Raw genomic sequence first — 21,603 nt, 5'->3', positions numbered from 1 at the left:
ATGTCCCCCTCCTATGCTAGCCTGCTAGCCGGACAAGAATTGTGTTAGAAATAGGGGGAGGGGGATGACTGGACCAAGTCAGGCCAGTGCCTTATTCCTTCAAAATCTGCCCTTTTGGCTTCTCCTCTGAAAGGTACTACCTGATTTAGTCAGGGAGTCTTAAATTTTGTTGTATCATAATCCCCATTGGCAGTTTGCTGAAGCCTGTGAACCCCTTCTCAGAATGTTTTTAAATTAATAAAATACATAGGATTTTATCAAATAAACCAATTATTTTGAAATACAGTTACCAAAGGTGTTTTTAAAATATTTTATAATGTGCTTTAAGTTCTTTTTTATTTATGCATTAAATAAGTTCTAGTGGTAGGTCTGGTGACTACCATAATTTCAAAGTAGTGATGAGAATTGTTAAAAACAAAATTCAAGCAAGTAAATTTGAAGATCTAATTGGCTTTATTAAGTAATTCATGAGTTGAGCAACATCCCATCTATCAAAGTAACAAGATGCTCTGAGGAGTTGTGCAAAATGGAAAGTTTTTATAGGAAGGAGGGTGGGTCAAGAAATTCTTAGCAAACAGAGATTGTTTCTGGCAAGGTCATCTTTCCTTACAGAGAAGAGCAGGGGGTCTTACCATGCAGATGACCTCATGTTCTTCTGTGGAGGGGGCAAATGGAGAGGACTCATGTAATAAATTACCTCATTGGTGCTGACCAGAAAATCCCTGACTGACTATATTTTGGAGGGAGGTTGAAATTGCAGTTAGGTTAGATATCAAGCCCTGGTTTGGTGGACTTGGCCTACCAGAAGTGACTCCATTTTAGGTCTATGGTTTTTCTTTTCAATAATATAAAGGATATTTGGAATATTTGGAGATAATCTGTAATAACTGTAATGTGATATGAAATTAGGATTTCTATTACAAATTAGTAACGTTAAATTTGTTAGAGTTTAGTGAAAAATAAAGATGTAATTTTTTTCCTGTGTATGTTCACAGTTATCAAACCTTCTGAGATGCTGGTGAGTGACAGATCCCTTCAGCTACCTTCAGTTCTCTTCAGACCCCAGCTTTTGATTTGGAAAAAATAAGGAAGAATGGGGTGGTGTGAAAGGGAGTGGAGAGTGTGCAGCAGAGAGCAACAAGAACAAGAACAGAAGCAGAGTTGCCTTTTAAAATATCAAACAGTCCTATCCAGAGCAAAACCACATTTGAGGTTTACAGTCTTTCTCGCAGCTCGATTTCTGATCGTAGAAAAGGACTTTTGCTTGGAAGTCTTTATCCTTCTGAGTCCTAGAACATTGTGCAAAATTTTTCAAGCTGCCTACATGAAATTTCCTGTAAACACTTTTTGAAAAAGATTGTTACAATACATTTTGAAAATGTATGCCCCTGCCTAATACACCACTCTTCCTAGTCCCCTAAAATGTTTTTTTCCTCCCTTATAGACTAGATCCTGCTCATTTTCTTTTATTGAATACCTGGCAATCCCGGACCCTCCATGGTGACTTGTTTAACCTACAAATATCATAACCCTAGTTAATAGACTCTTCCCTCCTTTCCCCACCCCCCACCTCCACCCATTTCTTCTTGGGGAAAAATCTGTGGCAGAAAACAATTGCCTAGGGCTAACCAACAACAGAGAAAACTGAAGTTCTTGGCTAAATTTTCCCATTCATTACTCAGTTTTGTCCTAGATCCATTGGAAACCACTCAGGCAGTCTTTTGACTGTTTTACTTCTTGGTTCTTCATATTTTTAATTGAAAATTTCCTTTGCCCTTCAGGCCTGTAGGCCTAGCCTAGAAGCATTTTAGATCTTATGCTGGCTTTAGTTGTGATAGGGCTCAGAACAAATTTGGGGAAAGCTGCTTTCAAGTAAAATAAAAGAACTTAACAGTTCAGTGTTGTTTTCTTGACTGAACAGGACCTGGGCTAGAGCCAACTCCTGTCTATTTGGTTGACAGTCAAAAAGTATTGTGGACATCCAAAAGATAAACAACAACAAATGTTGGTGAGGTTGTGGAGAATGGGGAACCCTCCTACACTGCTGGTGGGAATGTAAATTAGTTCAACCATTGTGGAAAGCAGTATGGAGGTTCCTCCAAAAACTCAAAATAGAAATACCATTTGACCCAGGAATTCCACTCCTAGGAATTTACCCTAAGAATGCAGCAGCCCAGTTTGAAAAATACATATGCACCCCTATGTTTATCGCAGCACTATTTACAATAGCCAAGAAATGGAAGCAACCTAAGTGTCCATCAGTAGATGAATGGATAAAGAAAATGTGGTGCATGTACACAATGGAATATTATTCAGCCATAAGAAGAAAACAAATCCTACCATTTGCAACAACATGGATGGAGCTAGAGGGTATTATGCTCAGTGAAATAATCCAGGCGGAGAAAGACAAGTACCGAATGATTTCACTCATATGTGGAGCATAAGAACAAAGAAAAAACTGAAGGAACAAAACAGCAGCAGAATCACAGAACCCAAGAATGGACTAACAGTTACCAAAGGGAAAGGGACTGGGAAGGATGGGTAGGAAGGGAGGGATAAGTGAGGGGGGGAAGAAAGGGGGCATTATGATTAGCATGTATAATGTGGGGGGAGGCACGGGGAGGGCTGTGGAAGACAGAGAAGACAAGTAGTGACTCTTACAGCATCTTACTACGCTGATGGACAGTGACTGTAATGGGGGTTTTGGGGGGACTTGGTGAAGGGGGGAGCCTAGTAAACATAATGTTCCTCATGTAATTGTAGATTAATGATACCAAAAAAAAAAATGTATTGTGGAAAAGAGGACTATACTGTAGTGTTGGGTGGGAAGTGTGCATGTATCTAATGAGAGTAAAAAGAAGGGACTAACCAGTCATTGTTTTTAGAAACAAAAAGGCAAATAGAAGCATGTTTCAGAGCCTTGCTGGTGAAGGAGCTCTGGGAAACTGCAGCATCCAAGCTGTTACTGTGTTGCAGGCATGCTTTAATGAAGGCGGGTTGTCTGGCCAGCCTCAAAGGGAATTTTGAGCATTGCATTCTTTTGAATTACTGCTGTTCTGTTCCCTTCACCTCCCCCTTCTAAAGAAGGGATAGGAGCATAAATTATTGTCCAGTAACCCTGTCTTACTTAATCATAAACTGAGGCAGACCTAACTCACCTTTTCATTGCCCTTTCACCCAAACCCCTGAGTAAATAAAATCTCTATACCATCTCCTTTTCCCTTCCCTCATCCTCATCCTGCCTACGGGGTTTTTCCCTACCCTAACAAAAAAATTTTGCTTTCATTTTTATTCTACCATTATATAGCTAGCAGCATCGCAGTGGCCCCTTTATGGCTGATGGAGCCCAGGCGGGTTGCCCGACGAGGGGAGACAGCATTTGGCCAATGGGGCTGATGTGTGCCATTACTGCTGGCCACTGGGCCTCTGTCCTCTACTGCTCCATCCTAGCTCATTAAAACCCTGAGCCAAATAGCTGGGCAGGTGCCTGCTGCAGCACTGTGGGGGCCAAGAAGTTAAATGGTTCTCCTAATCCTGCATAATTTATCTCCCTGTTAGCCCCCTCATAAATAGTCCAATTCAGCCCCACCATGGAGAGCTTCATTCTGAATTTCCTATTTTTGTGATGACCGATGAGTGCCCAGCCTTTCCCTTCTTCTGTCTTTATTATTATTATTAAAAATTATTTTCCCCTTGTTTGACACGAGTTTGCCTTAATGTTTTCCTCATTTGGAGCCTCCTGCCTGGACCCCACTTCACCAGCAATCTGTCTACTTTCTCATTTGGACCTGATATTTTGGAGCAGTTGGTGCCATGGTCTTCCCTTTCCCCTCCCCCAGCTTTCTAGTGCCTCTTTTTCTCCTTCTTCATTTTCTCTTTGTTAGTCTATCTCCTCTCCTTTTCTGTCACTTCCAGTTTTTCTCTCCTTTCCATTCCCTCCCCAGTCCCTCTTTCCAAGGGACCAACCTTGCTGCAGGATGTTCGGTAGGACATTTTTAAAGGGCACTGAATCACTAATTTTTTTTTTCACGTCTCTGTTTCTGTTTCGTTTCAGAGATTTACAAACGAGGACCACCTGGCAGTTCATAAACACAAGCATGAGATGACATTGAAATTTGGCCCAGCCCGAACTGACTCAGTCATCATTGCAGGTATTTGCTGCCCCAGAAGCCACGTGCCTTGCTATCACCAGACAGTTAAGATTAATACCAGGGACCAGATGTACTGGGAGCTATACTCCCCTTCTCCCATTAAGAGCCCTTATGTGATCTGCATTTAATCAGGAAAAAAAAAACACTAGAAGCTCCCAAGTTTCTATAGTGCTTTCCACTCTGTTTTTAGTACAAGATTGGGGTCTGCGGTTTTTGAGGGTAGGTGTGTTGAGGTTGGTTTTGTCTTAGCTTTTTTTAGTCTATCCCCTCTTTGCCTTCTTTTCATTAAGACTTTGGAATATTTACAGACAAAAGACGCCTTTGACATTTCCCTGTACCCACAGTGAAGGGGTGAACAAAAGGAAGCAAGAAAGCCAATCTAGCCTGGCTGCTTCTCTTCCACCGGGTATCAGTTTTCCCCAAGCAGGCAGATTGTCAGTTCGTAAATTCAACTTTCCTTGTGAACACAGACACCATTGAGAGCACATTTCCAAAGCTCAAAAAGACAATTTAGTAAATGGGACTTTTCTAAGCCAGTTTGGGTGACCTGGAACCACTCACTGGTTGTTTTAGTCATTGTCTTGTTCACATATGCCATTCTCAAGGGCTCATGCTCTCAAACCATGTAGCAGTTCTGTTGTGTCATTTACAGCTAGGCAGATATACAAACCAAAGTGGGCTTTTTATTTTGATACCATCAGCATGGTTCTGATTTAGCCTGAGTTAAGCAAAGTTACCTCAATATTTAACCAATAGGGGATTTAGTGGGCCAGTTATTACATCAGTAATAATTCAGGGAAGGCACTCTTTCTCTAAGTACTATTAGCCAAAATGCTGCTTGAGACATGGAAAAGGAGAGAACATCCTCTCCAGACTTGCATGAAGAAAGCGACTTGCCCTTACAGATCTCCTATTCCTTATTAATTCAGCAAATATTTATGAATATCTATTCTGTGTATCAGGCACTTTGCTAGGAGTTTATAGATTTTAATTTCTAGAAAAGGACATGAGTGGGGACATTGCCACTAATGACCCTTAAGAAAGTCTGGAACATATATATCTTACAGGAAGAGTGGATAAAGTATAAACATATGTATATAACACTTTAAGTTTATGAAGTCAAATACTAAGATAATTAATATTAAATGGAATAAATCAGAGAAAGGTTTATGAAAGAGGTAAATTTAAGGCAAGGTTATCAAGTTGGACAGGTTATTCCAAATGGGTGGAAAGGCCTAGCTGAGTCTCCAGGAGTGGTGAGAGAAATTGATTCAGGACAGTCCCAAGGAGAGAAAGTGTTTTCCTGTTCCTTGCTTTCTGTTCTGGAGTGTTCATCCTATTGCACATGACTTCAGCCATCCTGGCTAGGCTGGTAGTTCTCATATCTCTAAATTAAGACCTCTTGTCTCACATGTATCCCAACACCTTGAACGCTCACTTGGCTGTCTTTCTGTCATTCAAATCATCAAGTCAATGACTGAACTTACCCCTTTGTCCTCTAAACCAACTTCTTCTCCTCTGTTGTTCAGTGATATCAGTATTCTCAAAATAGTGAGTTGTTTTATTGTTTCTTCAAATTCTGTCTGTTCTAGTCACAGGGGGGCCATCAGGAGAGAAATTGGGGACCAACAGAGGGGAGGCTTAGAACCTCACCCCCCCCTGTTTTGAGAGAAATCTTCTGCATCCGTGGATGTTTTGTTGCCCTTGTCTAGCTTAGATTAATACTTAGTCTATAGGCACACACCTGATCATCTACATTTGCCCCCTTACAGCACTAAATTATGTTTTCTACCTTTATCTTGCAGCTACCTACCACTTCAGCATTTTATTAAAAAATAAAAATAATAATAATAAGGGAGAAATGTGGGACTCACATATAAATCAAGTATAAAAATCAAATGAATAATCATATCTGACTTGATTGTTTATAGTTCATGATGCGTGATCAAAACTGTAAGTTTCTGTGATATGACTGCCCTTGCACTGTTCACCATGTAAGAACTTATTCACTATGTAAGACCTTGTTCACCGTGTAAGAACTTATTTGTTATGCTTCAGAAGATTGGAGACTGTTGAGATATAGGCTTGGGGTTGATTAATGACTGTGCATTGAGTCCCCTATACAGAATTTTATTGTTGTTAACAACCATTTGATCAATAAATATGAGAGATGCCCTCTCAAAAAAAAAAACAAATTCTGTCTGTTCTATTCCTTCCTGTTCTTCCTGCCACCACCCTCATTATGCTTGGATTCCTCCATAGTCTCCTAGCTGAACTCCTGGACTAATGTCTCATTCCAGTCCATCTTGCATTCTACCAAAAAGCCAATCTTCCTTACATTCTTTTGCTCTGTTCAAAATCTGTCATTAGTCTCCTATTTTCTCTTACTTTCAGGCTATTTATGCTTGGATTTTCAGGCTTTCCATAACCTAGCCCCATGGTATCAACCCAACTTTAGATACACCTTATATACCTAACATGATTATCTTTTGACCTAGACATACCTTTTTATCCTCATCTGCACATGGTGCCCATACCCTGCCTCTCTCTGTGCTTTCACCTGCCTTACACTTCTTATTTTCCAAATCTAATCTTCTGTCTACATCTAAAGCCATACCTTAAGGTGCAGCTCAAGTCCCACTTTAGGAAACCTAGCTACTCTGGTATTAATTTGCCTGTATTTAATTTCTACAACAATTTTATTTTCTCCACATGGCACCTATTTTTTATATACTATTGATGCTATCTATATTAGTCTTATTCCCTCAACTAGAAAACATTCTCTTAATTCTCTAGAGCAGGAGCCATGTCTTATATTTGGTAAAAATTCCTATCCCTCTCCTTCCCCAAATTTGCACATAAGTGTGCATGTAGCACGAAAACAGATAGACAGTATTCCGAAAACACTTGTTGATTTTTTTGGAAGCATCAGAGCAGGCCAAGGATATTCTTACACATTTTTAGGCTGTTTGGTTGTTTGTTCGGGAATGGGAAAAGTTTGCATGAGCCTCAGATCAGAAAGCCAAAAGGCTCTGTTATGCCATTACCATTGCCCTTAGCTGCCCCGTCCTGTTTCACTTGAGTTGTGACTTTCTGCGTGCCCTTACTGAAGTACTCACTAAGCATAAAGGGTGATATTACCTCCACTCACCCAGGGAAGGAGGGAAAGTGGCTTTATTGTTGGCCAATAAAAGCTGCCAGAGAGCCTTTTAAAACTATTTTGGGAGGTAGTGGTGACTTTTCCAAACACTGATTCAGAAGAGGTTTTGTTTAAATTTTTAAAAATTATGTTGTTTCCATGGAAAATCCCACTGGACTATTCTCAGTTGATTCTGCTATAAGGAGCCATTTTAACCACTGATCTCACTCCTTAAAATGTTATTTAAACATAGTTCCATCCAATCTAGTGGTTTGGGTATGAGATGAATCCCTGAGGTGACTAACATGTCAAGGAAAACCATCATAGTCGAGTTAGGATCAGAGAACAACATTCAGCTGACCTAAGAGAGAAAAACTAGAAAGGCAGAATGGGAGGAGAGAAGCTCAAATCTAAAATTCAAGCTGCTTGAAAAGTTCCCAGGGGTTACCAAGAGACTTCCTCTTCCCAAGGGCTAAGGCACTGTGTTGAAGAAAGATGTCTGCAGCCCTTGAGAGGCTATTTTGGCTAGAAAATCTAAATCCAAATATCCTGGTTTCTGGTTTTTTGCTCTGGGCTCATGTCTCTGTGAAATGAGCTCTATTGTTGGCAGTATTGCTTTTCTAGCTCATGATCTTGCTGTCTTGTTCCGCAGCCCCTAGATTGCCTGGAATGCCTTCAGAAGGTAACAGACCCTTACCTTAGTGATCATTGAAAGGCAAGGCACCGTTTCTTCTTTGGTGGCTTTAGCAAGCAAGCTCAACCATCTGATCCTCAGTTTCTTCTCATCAGATTTTAACATCCATCTGCTTACACCTGCTCACTTCAGACCTAGCAGGGAGTAAGATGAAAAAGAAAATGTCACTTAATTGTTCTTGATTTTCAAATCTGGAGATTTCACAAACTCTACCAGGGTGTAGTTTTGTTTTGTTTGGGGGTGAGGGAGGTGAAACCAGCCTCTGGGAGAAAGGTGGTTACTTGGATAGCCACACAACAAAACATTGTTCTGTCTTCCCTCTGCTGGCCTTGAGGCAACACAGCACAGACACCCTCTGGTGGCCTAGCAGTTGCCTTCACCTACATTTGCCCTATCAGACTCCCTCCAAATAGAATGAAAATGTGTTCTTTATATATTCTCAAGTTTTAATTTCAAATCAAAACTAAAATATTTTCCTTTTCTCTTCATGTTTACAGATCAAACTCCTACTCCAACTAGATTCCTGAAGAACTGTGAGGAGGTGGGGCTCTTCAATGAACTAGCTAGCTCCTTTGAACATGAATTGAAGAAAGCTGCAGATGAGGATGAAAAAAAGGCAAGAAGTGGAACTTTTGCTGAAAAACTGGTGCTCAGATCTAAGCTATTTTCATTATGCCCTAGGATAATTTGCTTAATGTTAAAGCACAAAATTATGGGCTTTGTTCTATAGAACCAGATAGTACCCATTAATCCTATTCAAGCCATCCAGGTCTTTAGGGGTCCAGATGATGGATCAATACAAGTCTGTCTTCACCAAAAATCAGTCTCCTTGCCCTTACCAGTGGAGCATTAGTTCAGTAATCTATTTTTTTTTAATTATTTGTGTTCTGAAAATGTTGGAAATGTTAAGAGATTATAAATTACCTATATTTTTTTAGATAACTTCTCTTTTGCCAAATCCAACTCTTTTCTGAGCTAATCAGACTTCTCACCTGGAATGTTTTCATTTAGTTAGCCAGTCAAATATTTATTGAGTTTTGATTCTTCTTTGTTTCAGTGTATGTGGCTTTTACCTTCAAGTAGCTTTCTAGTAATATTCAAGACATTAAACTTAGCAAAGGATGTTCTTAATGCCCTCCAAAGAAGATCAACCAGGAGGGTGAAAGAACTAGAAATTTTGTCGCTTCTGGAGCATTTAAAGGAATTGAGGAATTTTGCTTGGAAAATTGAAGATTTAGTGTGAACAAAATTGCAGTCTTCAAATATTTGAAGACCTTTCATGTAAAAGAGGGGTTAAATTTATTCTGTGTGGCTCAGAGGTAGAAGTAGGACCAGCAGATGGAAGCGGTCACAAAGTGTGTTCAATTATATGCTGGCCCGTAGCATGGATGTTATAGAGAGGATTGAAATGTTAGAATCAGTTCAGATCCTGAGATGCTGTGATTCTGATTTTGCCTTTATATTTCAGATCCCTAGAGAATCCTTTAATTTGGAAGTCCAGAGGAAACAGATTCAAAGAAAAATAATTCCCAATGAATAAGGGGTTTTAAGGAAAAAGAAAACTGAAAACGTCAAAAGTTTACTCTCCTTTAGAATGGAATTCTAGGTTATTAGTTGTTATTTAAAGTCTGTGTTCCAAATAATTCAGAAAAACAAACATACATTAACACCTGTACCTCCCATATTTTCATGGTGCAGTGAGGCATAGAATCCCATCAGAATATAGGAAAGTCAAGGTGTTTAAAAAAAAATGTCCAGGGGGTTCTTTCCTTCTGAGAGGGAAATAGTAGGTAAATCAAGAAAGTTGTCTGATTTTTCCATCCACTTAAATTGCAGGAATGCGAGATAAAATGTCCTCATGATTGGAGGTCTTTCCAAGTTCTTTGAGCTTCTTTTCACGCTGTTTCAAGCTAAAAGAAAGCTGAGAAAACCAGAGGAATTTGTTTGTAGTTCTGCTTTCAAATGGCTGAACTAGCCAGTCTTCTCACCATCCTTTTTCTTTAGAGACCCAGATCACATCACTCAGATGCTTCACTTACATGGTATAATTAATATTTTACAGCTTCCCTACCTCATCCTCCCCATCATTTCTCTCTCCCCACAAAAACAAATCAGTCAAATTGTTTCTACCAGGATGTGAGGGATTTTAAACCAAACTCATCATAGACAAATTCAAAAATAAGCTTCTCGTGAAAAGCTTTAGGTCTTTTCTACTGCCATTTTAGCTCAGTTGTCATTTCTGGGAGGCCATTCATAGTTAGTCATGCTTTTACTCACTGGGCAACCTTAGTATTTCATCCCCCCTGTTACAGGGGCACTTCTCACCTCCCCCAGATGAAAGGCACAGACTCAGGATAAGATTATCTCCAGAAGTGTTTAATGAGCCCAGAACTTCCCTGAACCACAGCTTTTCTAGAAGATGCCCTTAGGAGATTTTCAAATTTGGATTTACCTAGAGGTTTCTCCTTCCTTACCACCGTCTGACTTTAGGGATCTGAGAATTAGCCTATTTGGGCCTGATATCTTAGTAGTGTAGAAAAAAATGACAAAAGAAATTAAACCATCTTTGCTGTTGCTCACCCCCATCATGTTGGAGAGAAAGAACCATTACCACCTTGTTTAATATAATAGACACCAGATTGTCTTAAGTTTGTGCAACTATCAAGAAGGTTTCTAGGGAGTAAGGTAGCAAGGGAAGAGTTAATAACCAGCATCCCCCCTTCACCAAGCAGCCTAGGATATGGGAAGAAGAGAACAAAGGATCCACTTTGTCATGAAACTGAAGTGCACTGCCAGCCCTCCTGTTGTGTGCAGTGTCAGGGCCGTCATCTCAGATGGTTTATTGTTCCCTGCAAAGCTATTTAAGTCCCCACAGTTTCGTGAGATGATTGCATCACTGCCAGAAAAGGACTCACTTTCCTTCCTGGTTTTCTCCAGTTCTGCTTCTAGGACCAGCTTCTGATTTCTTTCACTGATCAAGTGAACAGCCTTGCCTTTCTTTGTTACCCCAAAACCCTATCTTCCTAGCTTCTAGCCTCTAGCACCAGATTTGGGGGTGAGATCACCATCAAGCAGTACTTGAGTAGCCAATTTGTCTTAGTTTGCTTTTGATAATTGGGTAATCTAGTCATTTTGGTTGGTAGAAAATGTGATTACAGCTCTCCAGTGGCCAGCCGAGCTGGTTGTGAATAGGCAGACACTGGATTCAGGAATCATTTCACTTTCCTGAAAAAGTCATAATATTTGCATAGATTTAAATGACGTCTTTTTCCTTTTTCTTTTCAGGGTCTGTATAAGCATCCTAAGTATGTTTTTTCTTTCAAATCTTTATAAGCATTCAACCATGGTGAAGCGGGTTACCTCAATTTTACAGTTAGGGAGACAGGAGCCCTGAGAAGTTAAAATGGTTTGACCAGAGTTGTACATAAAATCTAGGTTCTACAGTCCTTTGACTTGCAGTTCAGTGCTTTGACCAAGGGCTGAACTTTGAACTAAATTCCCTCTTCTTTGAACTGGAAAAACAGAGAGTCAACCTGAAGGGAATCATGGTATTCACTGTGCTCATTTTTTTGTTGTTGTTTTAGGATTAGCTTTATTAACAGTATGACATTTTCATGCATTTGTGAAGTTTACACTAATTTTAATATTCACAATGTTTGATTGAGTTCAAATCAACAAATATTCCATCCTACATGAAAGAAGAGTGAAATGAGATTACCTTTTTACATAATCAGCTTAATTCTTTTAAGAAGTAAAGAGTTAATAAATTTTAAAACCTTAATTTCCAGTGTTACTGTTAACTCAGCCATGTGTATATTACTCACACATGACTGCCCAACTAGCCTTTCTTGTTGGAGACCACTTAATCTCTTGAACCACTTTTCCTCAGCATCTGCTTTCTCAGCCAATAAGTCCAGGTGGGCCAGAGGACTGTTGTCTTGGTGCTTGCTGGCAGTAGGTGCTGCTGGGTCTGTTTCATTGTCGTGACAGGTGGGTCAGCAACGACTCTGCTGGTCCTGGGGCTGCACTTCAGTAGTTCCCACTGACTTCTTGATTTCTTTACTTGACCTGAATATCTGCTGAACAGAAGAATCACTTTCAACGACTTCAGTTTCTTTTACTCTTTTTACTGGTTCTACCAGGGTGGCTTGGTCTTTCTCCTGTCTTCTCTTTGCTGCTTCTTCATTTATTTATTTTTTTTTCTTCATCAGTTTTTGCAGCAGCTTCAGGAGCCAGCTGTAGTCTGGCTTTGGCCTGTTCAGCCACTGGCAGATGTTCTAATCCATCTTTCATGTTTCCAGATTCCCCATGTTTGAGGTTGTGTAGTTCCTTGTCTTGGCCTTTTTCCTTCTCCTTTTCTCTTTTCTCCTTATCTCTGCCTTTACATCGTTCTCTGTCCTGAGACCAACTAAGGGTTCTTCCGTGACTGGACCTTCTTGTTCTGCTTTTTTACCTAGACATCTGAAATCTATAGGATCTGCTTTGACCACTTGAACAACTTCAACTTCGTTTTCTTCTAGAGCCATAAGAAGAGCTACTGCTTGATCAGTGCCTGCATCCTCTATCATAAGAGTGTGAGCAAGGCTGAAGATCTCTGGACCAAGATCTTGATGTTGACCTTGATTGCCTTCCACCTTTCTTTCAGATGTATGTTCTACTTCTGATAAACTACTTGAAGATAACTGTCTATGGTGTTTCTTTTTCTCTTTCTTCTGCTTTCTTCTTCGGTATTTGAAGACTGGTGTACCATTTCTAGGTACCAGCCTTTGGCCTCACATCTCACGTTCACTCGCAAGGGCCCAAGACCTGGAAAACATTTCTTGAAATCTGGGCACCACCAGCGTCCTCTGAACTTGCTTCAGTTTAAGCTCACCACCTTCCTCATTCCTGCTCATTTCTCTCTTTTAACAGGCTGCTGCTGGGCCCCTTGACATGTCTATGCCTTCTACACCAGACATCAAAATCAAAGAAGAAGAGCCAGTGGAGGTAGACTCATCCCCACCTGACAGCCCTGCCTCTAGCCCCTGCTCCCCACCACTCAAGGAGAAGGTAAAACTCTCTAGCAAGAGTCGCTCTAAGTGTTAATTGATAGGTTCACTTTTGATTCATTAGTTGTATAAATAGTGTGTGATACAGGAGGATTGATTATATTTAAATAAATGTTAACTGTTTAAAATACTTATAAATAAAATACTTACATAAATTATACCTATGCTCTAATCCAGCAATTCCACTTTTCAGTCTGTATGGAGATGAAATTAGTGCATATGTTCACCAAAAGGAGCATATAAGAATGTTTGTAATAGTTGTATTTATAATAGTCAGAAAACTGGAAGAAAAAGTCCAAATGTCCATCAACAAGAGAATGAATACAAGCATACCTCAGAGATTTCACAGGTTCAAGTCCATACCTCAGCAATTAAGCAAGTCAAATGGTTTTTGGCTTCCCAGTGCATAAAAAATTACATTTACACTATACTGCAGTCCGTTAAGTGTGAAATAACATTATGTCTTAAAACAATGTATATACCTTAATTTAAAAATACTTTATTTAGTCTTAAAAAATGCTAACCATTATCTGAGTTTCAGCGAGTTATAAGCACTGATCACATGTCACCATTACAAATATAGTAACAAAATACTTGAAATAGTGTGAGAATTACCAAAATGTGACACAGAGATGCTAAGTAAGCAAATGCTATTGGAAAAATTGTGCCAATAAACTTGCTTGACACAGAGTTGCCACAAAATTCAGTTTGTAAAGACTGCAGTATCTGTAAAGTACAATAAAGCAAAGTGCAATAAAATGAGGTATGCCTATAAATAAATCGTGGTATGTTTCTAAATTGGAAAACTACATGGCATTAAAAAAGAATGAACTAATGATATACACAGCAATGTGGATGAATCTCACAAATGAGATTTATATTGAACAACAGCAAAATTCAGACACAGAAGTACATACTATATGATTCCATTTACATCGGATTCAAGAAGAGGCAAAACTATATGATGGTGATAGTACTCAGAATAGTGTTTACTTCTTGTGTGGGAAGGTATACATTGGGAAGGGACACAAGAGAACCTTCTAGGGTCCTGGAAATGGGTTCTGTCTTGACTTTACATATGTAAAAAATCATTTAATTGTATCCTTTAGACTAATGCACTTTATTGTATATGTGTTGTACTTCAGTTAATAAGTGAAAAAGAAAAATCACATAATTCATAAATTAGATGTTAAACAGTTTAGAAAAAAAGTCTTCCCAGAGGGCAGTCTCCTAATGACTCAAAGGAAGTATCTGCTGGGATTATAAGCATTATTTCTTTAAAGGAAACTTTTTATAAGTAGTATTTTTTATAAATTTATTGAAATATAGCACACATACAGAAAAGTACATAAATTATAAGTTAGAGCTCACTGAATTTTCATGAAGTTTATAGCCTGTATAGCCTGTGTAACTGGCACCCAGATATCAGAATCTCAGAAGCCCCCCTTATGCCTCCTTCCAGTCTCTACTGCTCTACCAGTGGTTACTAATTTTAATATCCACTCTGGATAGAACATCTGTACCTCATTTTACCTCCCTCCAAATTTCGGTGTGATGCTTCCCAAAATCCCCTCCATAAACATGACAACAATCCCCCTCCCCCCCACCTTTTCACTGGCAATCAGGTCCTATAGGCTGTTGAGAGAAGCTTTCAGGGCCAGTGTAGCCACTGACAATCTAAGATTCTAATGATTCTAACATGTTAACAGTGTGAAGCAATTTGTATTATTACAACATGATCATTATTCAAATAGCCCTTTTTAAAAGAGGTCTATAGGAGCTATTATTGGGTTGCCTAATCATCAGTCTTATACCTGCCTTTTCCCCTTAGAGATCAGAGGATACCCAGACATCAAGTTTAGAATAAGAGTATCTAGATTGTGAAAAATTATAAAAATCCTTAGAATTTATATGGTACTGTAGTGCTTCCACAAAGACTTCAAGTGATTTTCCAACTATCGTCTCATTCATATAGCCATCATCCCTGAGGAAGATAGCCAAAAAATGTTAACTCAGCATTCCTACTGAACGAGTGTGTGAGATATGGGTCTGTGATGGTGCTAGAATCAGATCATGATTTACATGAATCACTGTAGTGTTCTTTCCTATAAATCTGTGCTAGATTTTATCAGCTACATATTTCCTTTTCCGTAGCCCCTTTTGCACCTTGTGACCTGTTGATTTCTTCTCCCCAGGAGGTTGCCTCAAAGCCTGTTTTGATCTCTACACCCACACCTACTATTGTACGCCCTGGCTCCCTGCCTCTCCACTTGGGCTATGATCCACTTCACCCAACCCTTCCCTCCCCAACCTCTGTCATTACACAGGCTCCACCATCCAGCAGGCAACTGGGGTAAGTAAAGAGAGCAGGGAAAAACAGTGAAACCTGAATCTTTTTCTGTTTTGTGAAATTTGATAAAACAGGGACTATTTTTGAATACTCAGGGAAATAATCACTGAGATTATCTCTCTAAATACATTTTCCCTCTGAAAACACAATTTCCTTTACCTTTTTAGGAGACAGTCAAGTACTTATTCAGGGGTAATGCTTCCTTAATTTGTAAGTTTAATACTTCTTCAATCTAAAAGAAGAATCCTTAAGACTTTAGGAACTTCCTCATAGTGATGGAGACCACACAAGAAAGGATATTTAGTTCTTGGCTTCAATCCATAGAAGTTTATTGGGGTACTACTGAATGAGGGGCTGAAACTCACTAAGTCCTCTTTTTTGAGCCTGGTGTTCCCCTCAGTTCCAGTTAGGGTCTTTGCTGCCCTAATTTTGTTTGTCTGTTTGTCTTCACTTCTGGCATGGCCCATACATATCCTAATGGGATGACTTGAGATCCTATCCCCAGGTACCTATGGGTTAAAAAGTTGTTGTCAGGATTCAGCCTCTTAAAGATTATTCCCCGAACCCACAAGAAAAATACAGACACCTTTTTGGGGTGAGGCAGAGCAAAATGTGGAAAGGAACAAGAGAAACTTACTCATATTTGGCTGTCATATAACATAATTCAGCTTTGCAAATAACAACTTTGGTTCAAGTGTCCCTTGCCTAAGGCAAGACAGAATTTATGCATGCCAGTGGTAGGGGTGTTTAATTTTTCTAAACTCTAACTAGGATTAGTTTCTCACTATTTGAGTTCAGTGATATTTGCTTAATTTGCAAGGTATAAAGATCTTGCCATTTCTCTCTATATATAAGGTGTAAGGTAAGTAGCAGTCACTGCTTTTCCACCTTCATAAGGGTGTCCAGATTTCACAGTGCCACCCTATAGCTTCCCTACCTAGAGAAGACTGGGAAATCTGCTTTCATTATAGGGGGAAGATCCATAGGCAAAGGTCTGTATTGTGAGCGTTTCACTTCATGTCTCTTGTAGGTCTCCCACTGCCTCCCTTCCTCTCGTCATGCATCTTGCTAATGGACAGACTATGCCTGTGCTGCCAGGGCCTCCAGTACAGATGCCTTCTGTTATATCGGTGAGCTCTGTAGTTGGGGTAGCCCACCCTACCAATGCACTAATCTCTCCCCTCCACCTGAATGCTCATAAATACACACAAGTCCCAGGGAGATGTGGGCCCTGGTCTGTATTAGTTGAGCGTGGCAGCCTGCCCAAACTCTTCACTAACCTCTGCCAGTCCAGCACTGTGGAGCACTAGACAAAGACTCATCTGGACAATTGGCTCCTGGTCTAGGAATTGATCTTGCCAGCCTGCTGATTGGTTGCTTTCACTTGGCACTCTGTACTTCCCATATTGCCCACCACTTTCCTCAAGATAAGCCCCAGCCCTTCCCATAGAAATTGTCGCAGCACTGAAGGATTAGATTCCCTCCCCTGTGGTGCTCCATGGTGGAAAGTATTTTCCACACTGTCCCTGCATGCTCTATAGGCAGGTTGGACAGAACAGGCCCTGATATGCCAATCTTTCAAGTACTTCATTTTGAGAAGCTGTAGCCCCACCAATAATATCCAATAATATGTTCACTTCTGGCTTTTCTTCCTTTTCCTGATCCAGCTGGCCAGACCTGTGTCTATGGTGCCCAACATTCCTGGCATCCCTGGCCCACCAGTTAACAGTAGTGGTTCCATTTCTCCCTCTGGCCATCCTCTGCCATCAGAAGCCAAGATGGTGAGTACATCCCAGCAAAGGGCAATGTTGACCCTTTTGATAGAAATTATATCAGTCTAGGTTTTTCAAGTAAGCCAAGCAAAGGAACTTTCTGGGACTTGCAAAGCTGAAGACCTTCAGTTGTGGGGTCTGGAGAAGAAAAGACCCTGATTCATGACTCCCATCTCCTCTCTCCCACCATTTGAGCCTTGTACATAGGCCACAGCAGTAAAAAGGCAGCACAGATTGTGTGGAGTGGAGCGCTTGCTGTTTCAGTTCCAGAGTGACAGATGGAGGTTGGGTGAGTGGGCAGGAGAGCTGGCCAAGAGGTGAATAGCTGTGTAACCAGCACCTGGCCAGGTTCCAGGAGAGAGCTTTCATCTGGACTCTATTGCTTCAACAACCCCTGCCTTCCAACTGTGCCCAGGATGATAGCCAGGGAGTAGGCATTTTAGGGATCCAGGTGCACATTCTCTCCCTAATTTACTTTTAATTCCTCTGTTAAGGGAAAATACATGTGAAAATTTTAGCTATCTGTAAGGTCAGTGATAAAATCTAAGCCCATTCTTCCCACTCTTAATAGAATGTCACCCTTGTCAAGCTCTGTTTTCTTCCTTTTCCCCACAGAGACTAAAAGCCACCCTAACCCACCAAGTCTCCTCAGTCAATGGTGGTTGTGGAATGGTGATGAACACTGCCAGCACCATGGTGACGGCCCGTCCTGAGCAGAGCCAAATCCTCATCCAACACCCTGATGCCCCATCTCCCGCCCAGCCACAGGTCAGTCAGGCCCTTGCATAGCCATGTTAACCATTACTCTTTATGTCATATTTATTTTTCATGGAGCAGAAAAATTAGAGAAGAATGGATTTCAGCTTTCTGGACGTCTTCCTGCAACTCTTGTTGTTGTTGACAGCTTGACAGTAGCAGAATGTCTTCATCCACCACTCTTGATCTACCCTTGTGTTACACTTACATGCAGACAGACTGGATAAAGCAGACTGTCACAGAGGAGGTCTCAATTTTTGTTATCTTTTTTTTCTGTACATGACTAATATATCTCCAGAACCTGCTTAAAGTGACAAGAACCTCACTCACACCACTCTGCACCAGACAAAGGAGGCTCCCCTAGTCTCTTTCCCATATAGTTTTACAAAACAAAACAAAATAAAACACCTTACCTGATTAGATTTTACTGCAGAAATCAGATAATAGCAATGTTAATTTGTTATCACAGTATTAAGGTGGCTCAGTAAATAAACACACACACAGCTATTCCTTGACAATTTAATCCCTTTTTATCACAAAGAAATTAAAGTCTTAAAAAAGCCAGAACAGTCCAATTTAGAAGCCCAGTTCTTTTCTCAAGGAAACCTCAATTTTAATGTTTCTGTGAAAACTGAATAGACCCTTAGTTTTAGTATAGTCTGTACTGGATAGGTGACAACTAACCTGAGATCGGTTTTTAGAGTTACATCCTTTGCCCAGCCTCTTTTTCTGATGTCATCACCTGCTTCATCAGTTACCACCACATGTCCTAACGTTTAATGGCCATATGCTGCCTTACGCTTGGCCAACAATAAAAGTCTGCATTTGAGTTTTCTTGTTGGAAACTAAGCCTGCCCACCCTCCTGTAACCTCTGCGGATGGTGGTCCCTGGAGATGGTTAAACAGTAGCCCCCTTGCCCAAGTTGTGCTGCTTTTCCCTCTTTAAGAAATGATATGACTTCCTTCTTAGTCACTACTCATTCCTTCCCTTCTTTCTCTTGGCCTTTCCTTTTACCTCCATTCCATGCATGAGTTACTGAGTTGCCTCTGAGAGAACAGGAACCTATCATTTCCTTTTCCCTAGCCTCCTAAAGCACCAATCTACATGTGCTCCAGTGAGCTAAGAACAAAGCAGAAATTGAAATTCTCAAGATCTCAAGAAAACTAATGTAAACTCCCCTTAGTACAGTAGATTCAGTGACCCAAGGCCTCTGGCTCATTAGATTGGGTTTGAAATTTCCTCTGCATTTTTCTCTTTTGGGAGAGCTGTATTAGTCTGAATAAATAAAATTATCCCTTGATTATCTGTGTTAATGGAGGACATGATTCAGTAGGGCTGGAAGTAGAGTGTAAGATTCTATTTTTTTATAAATGTGACTTTTTCTCATACAATTGATGTGAGTTCTGGCATTTGGGGACTACTAATAGAGATACTGCCTAATAGCAGATCCAGGAAGAATTTATTTTTGGCATTGTTTTACATTATATAGCTTATTTTATATAGATGGTTGACCTTCCTGCATTTTAATTTTGGCTGCTATTACAAAATTAATCTATCTTCTCTGAACACATACTAGCTAACAGAAAGTGAGGATGATCCAAAAGTACTTTAATGACAAGGGACATCAGCCTGAAGACAGTCCTAAATCTACCAATTTGTAAAGGAATCCTATATTTACCAATTTGTAAAGCAAGATAAACAGAACAAAAGGTCAGCAGAAGCAGTGGGGGGTTACCAAGGATAATTCATAACTGATTATAAATAAAAAGAATATATTGACCCGTGTCTCTCCATAATAGCCCATATCTCACTGGTAATGAAATCTTTTTCTCCTTTACTGAAACCTGTTGTAGCATGCAGTGTTTGTGTATATTGCTTGTCCAGATCAAATTTTTTTATTCCACAGACTCTTATCTAAAAGTCCCCCAGTACACTCTCCACATTAAGATTTCCCTGCCTAAAAGTTTCCATATTGTTAAGAAACAAAAAGTGATCCTAGTTTTATTTTGTCAGTTTGTCTCAGAAATAATCAAGAGTGTCCAACTGAACTGTGGTTTGTCTAAGTACAGGGCTGAGAAGACTAGAAGGAAATGGGAGGTAGAATGGGGAACTACTACAAAGAGAAGCTAATGGACATAATCCTTTTACCGTATCTCGCTAATCTACCCAACACCAGGTTTGCTTTGGAAAGGATTGACATTCCCTTCAAGTAACTCCTCTCCCTTCCTGGGCAACAGGTCTCACCAGCCCAGCCCACTCCTAGTACAGGAGGGAGAAGGCGGCGCACAGTGGATGAAGATCCGGACGAGCGGAGGCAGCGCTTTTTGGAGCGCAACCGGGCTGCGGCCTCCCGCTGCCGTCAGAAGCGGAAGCTGTGGGTGTCCTCCCTAGAGAAGAAGGCCGAGGAACTCACTTCTCAGAACATTCAGCTTAGCGTGAGTGGGTCCTGGATAATTTTTGGGACTGTTGGATATGGAAAATGAGATTGAATCAGAAAAAAATGGGACAGTATTAAATCTCTTTCCCAGGGATTGGAAAAGACAGTCACCATCTACTCCCAGATCTGCTACTGGAGTGAATCATCCATAGACCCATATGGGTGAAGGGAATTACGTTAAGCACCCCAGGATGCTCTTTTAAATCATCCATAGAATCTGTCAGGGGTCATGGAATACCCAAAGGGAAAGGTATTTACCCCAGATAATGCAGCTTAATAAAAGAAGGAAGAAGCCACACAAGCGCTGATAGAACAATTATAATCTAGATATTTTCTTGCATAATGTTTTCCTTTCTTATTATTATTTATTAAAATATTTCATTAGAAAGGTAACATTGACTGTATTTATATATAACATGTGTAATATACACACACAAAGGTACAGAATAAAAACAAAGTCCTTCTTCAGTGTGCCTTTCCCAGTCTCCTTTTTCCTGTAGATAAGTTTGGTGTGTAATACCAGTGATGTGTGTATTTCTAATTTTTTTTTTCATATATACTTTTTGTGGGGGAATGAAGGAGGGATTGTGTGTTTTAACAAAAATGGGTCAACAGTATCTCCTGGAGATCTTGCCGTGTATATAGAAGATCCACCTCATTTTTAAAAACAGCTGTATATTAGTATATTCTTTAGTGTGGTTATAAGGTATGGATATTTATAATGTTTCTAGTTTTTTGCTAGAACAGTGCTGCAGTGAACATTGTGCACTTGAGTAAATAGTTCTATTAAATAGATCCCTGGAAGTAGGCTTTCTTAGTCAAAGGACATATGCATTATTAATTTTGGTATTATCATATTTATCCTAAATAGAAGTAATGTTTCTATTATAAATCCCTACTTTTCACTGTAAGCAGCTCCTGTTGAATTCATGACTGTATTGACCCTGAGCTGTCCAAAGCGTTGCTTAATCAGGCGTCTTTCTCAGATTCAGGGGAGAAAATCCAGCAGTTTGTCCTCATTTTAGAGACACCCATCCTCAAGACTGGAAGATGAATTTTCTTGATACGCTTTTCTCCCTCCTCAGAATGAAGTCACGTTACTACGCAATGAGGTGGCTCAGTTGAAACAGCTGCTGTTAGCTCATAAAGACTGCCCAGTCACTGCACTACAGAAAAAGACCCAAGGCTATTTAGGTAAGTGACTCACAAACTGTGCAAGGTTAGTCAAGACCATAAACTGCATATACTCAGTGTC

At 40.1% G+C, this 21,603-nt stretch overlaps 1 protein-coding gene and 1 pseudogene across 6 annotated transcripts in view; one reads left to right on the top strand and one right to left on the bottom strand.

The window, feature by feature from the left end:
* LOC118927283 (cyclic AMP-dependent transcription factor ATF-7) overlaps window positions 1-21,603 on the top strand; it is a 104,882-nt gene that overhangs the window by 74,762 nt on the left and 8,517 nt on the right. For all 6 annotated transcript variants that reach the window (XR_008992019.1, XR_005030782.2, XM_036915292.2 and 3 more), the window contains exons 3-11: window positions 4,055-4,151; window positions 8,482-8,600; window positions 12,896-13,033; window positions 15,228-15,385; window positions 16,413-16,512; window positions 17,050-17,163; window positions 17,770-17,922; window positions 20,149-20,346; window positions 21,434-21,542. Coding sequence is in view for 4 of the 6 variants with exons in the window: in XM_036915292.2 (XP_036771187.1) it covers window positions 4,055-4,151; window positions 8,482-8,600; window positions 12,896-13,033; window positions 15,228-15,385; window positions 16,413-16,512; window positions 17,050-17,163; window positions 17,770-17,922; window positions 20,149-20,346; window positions 21,434-21,542 (1,186 nt within the window). In the remaining 2 variants the exon portion in view is untranslated. The remainder of the gene's footprint in view (window positions 1-4,054; window positions 4,152-8,481; window positions 8,601-12,895; window positions 13,034-15,227; window positions 15,386-16,412; window positions 16,513-17,049; window positions 17,164-17,769; window positions 17,923-20,148; window positions 20,347-21,433; window positions 21,543-21,603) is intronic.
* LOC118927181 (serine/Arginine-related protein 53-like) lies at window positions 11,476-12,734 on the bottom strand (annotated as a pseudogene).

The sequence above is a fragment of the Manis pentadactyla genome, chromosome 10 (genome assembly GCF_030020395.1).
Source record: "Manis pentadactyla isolate mManPen7 chromosome 10, mManPen7.hap1, whole genome shotgun sequence".
NCBI lineage: Eukaryota > Metazoa > Chordata > Mammalia > Pholidota > Manidae > Manis > Manis pentadactyla.
This window is presented reverse-complemented; position numbering and strand designations above follow the sequence as displayed.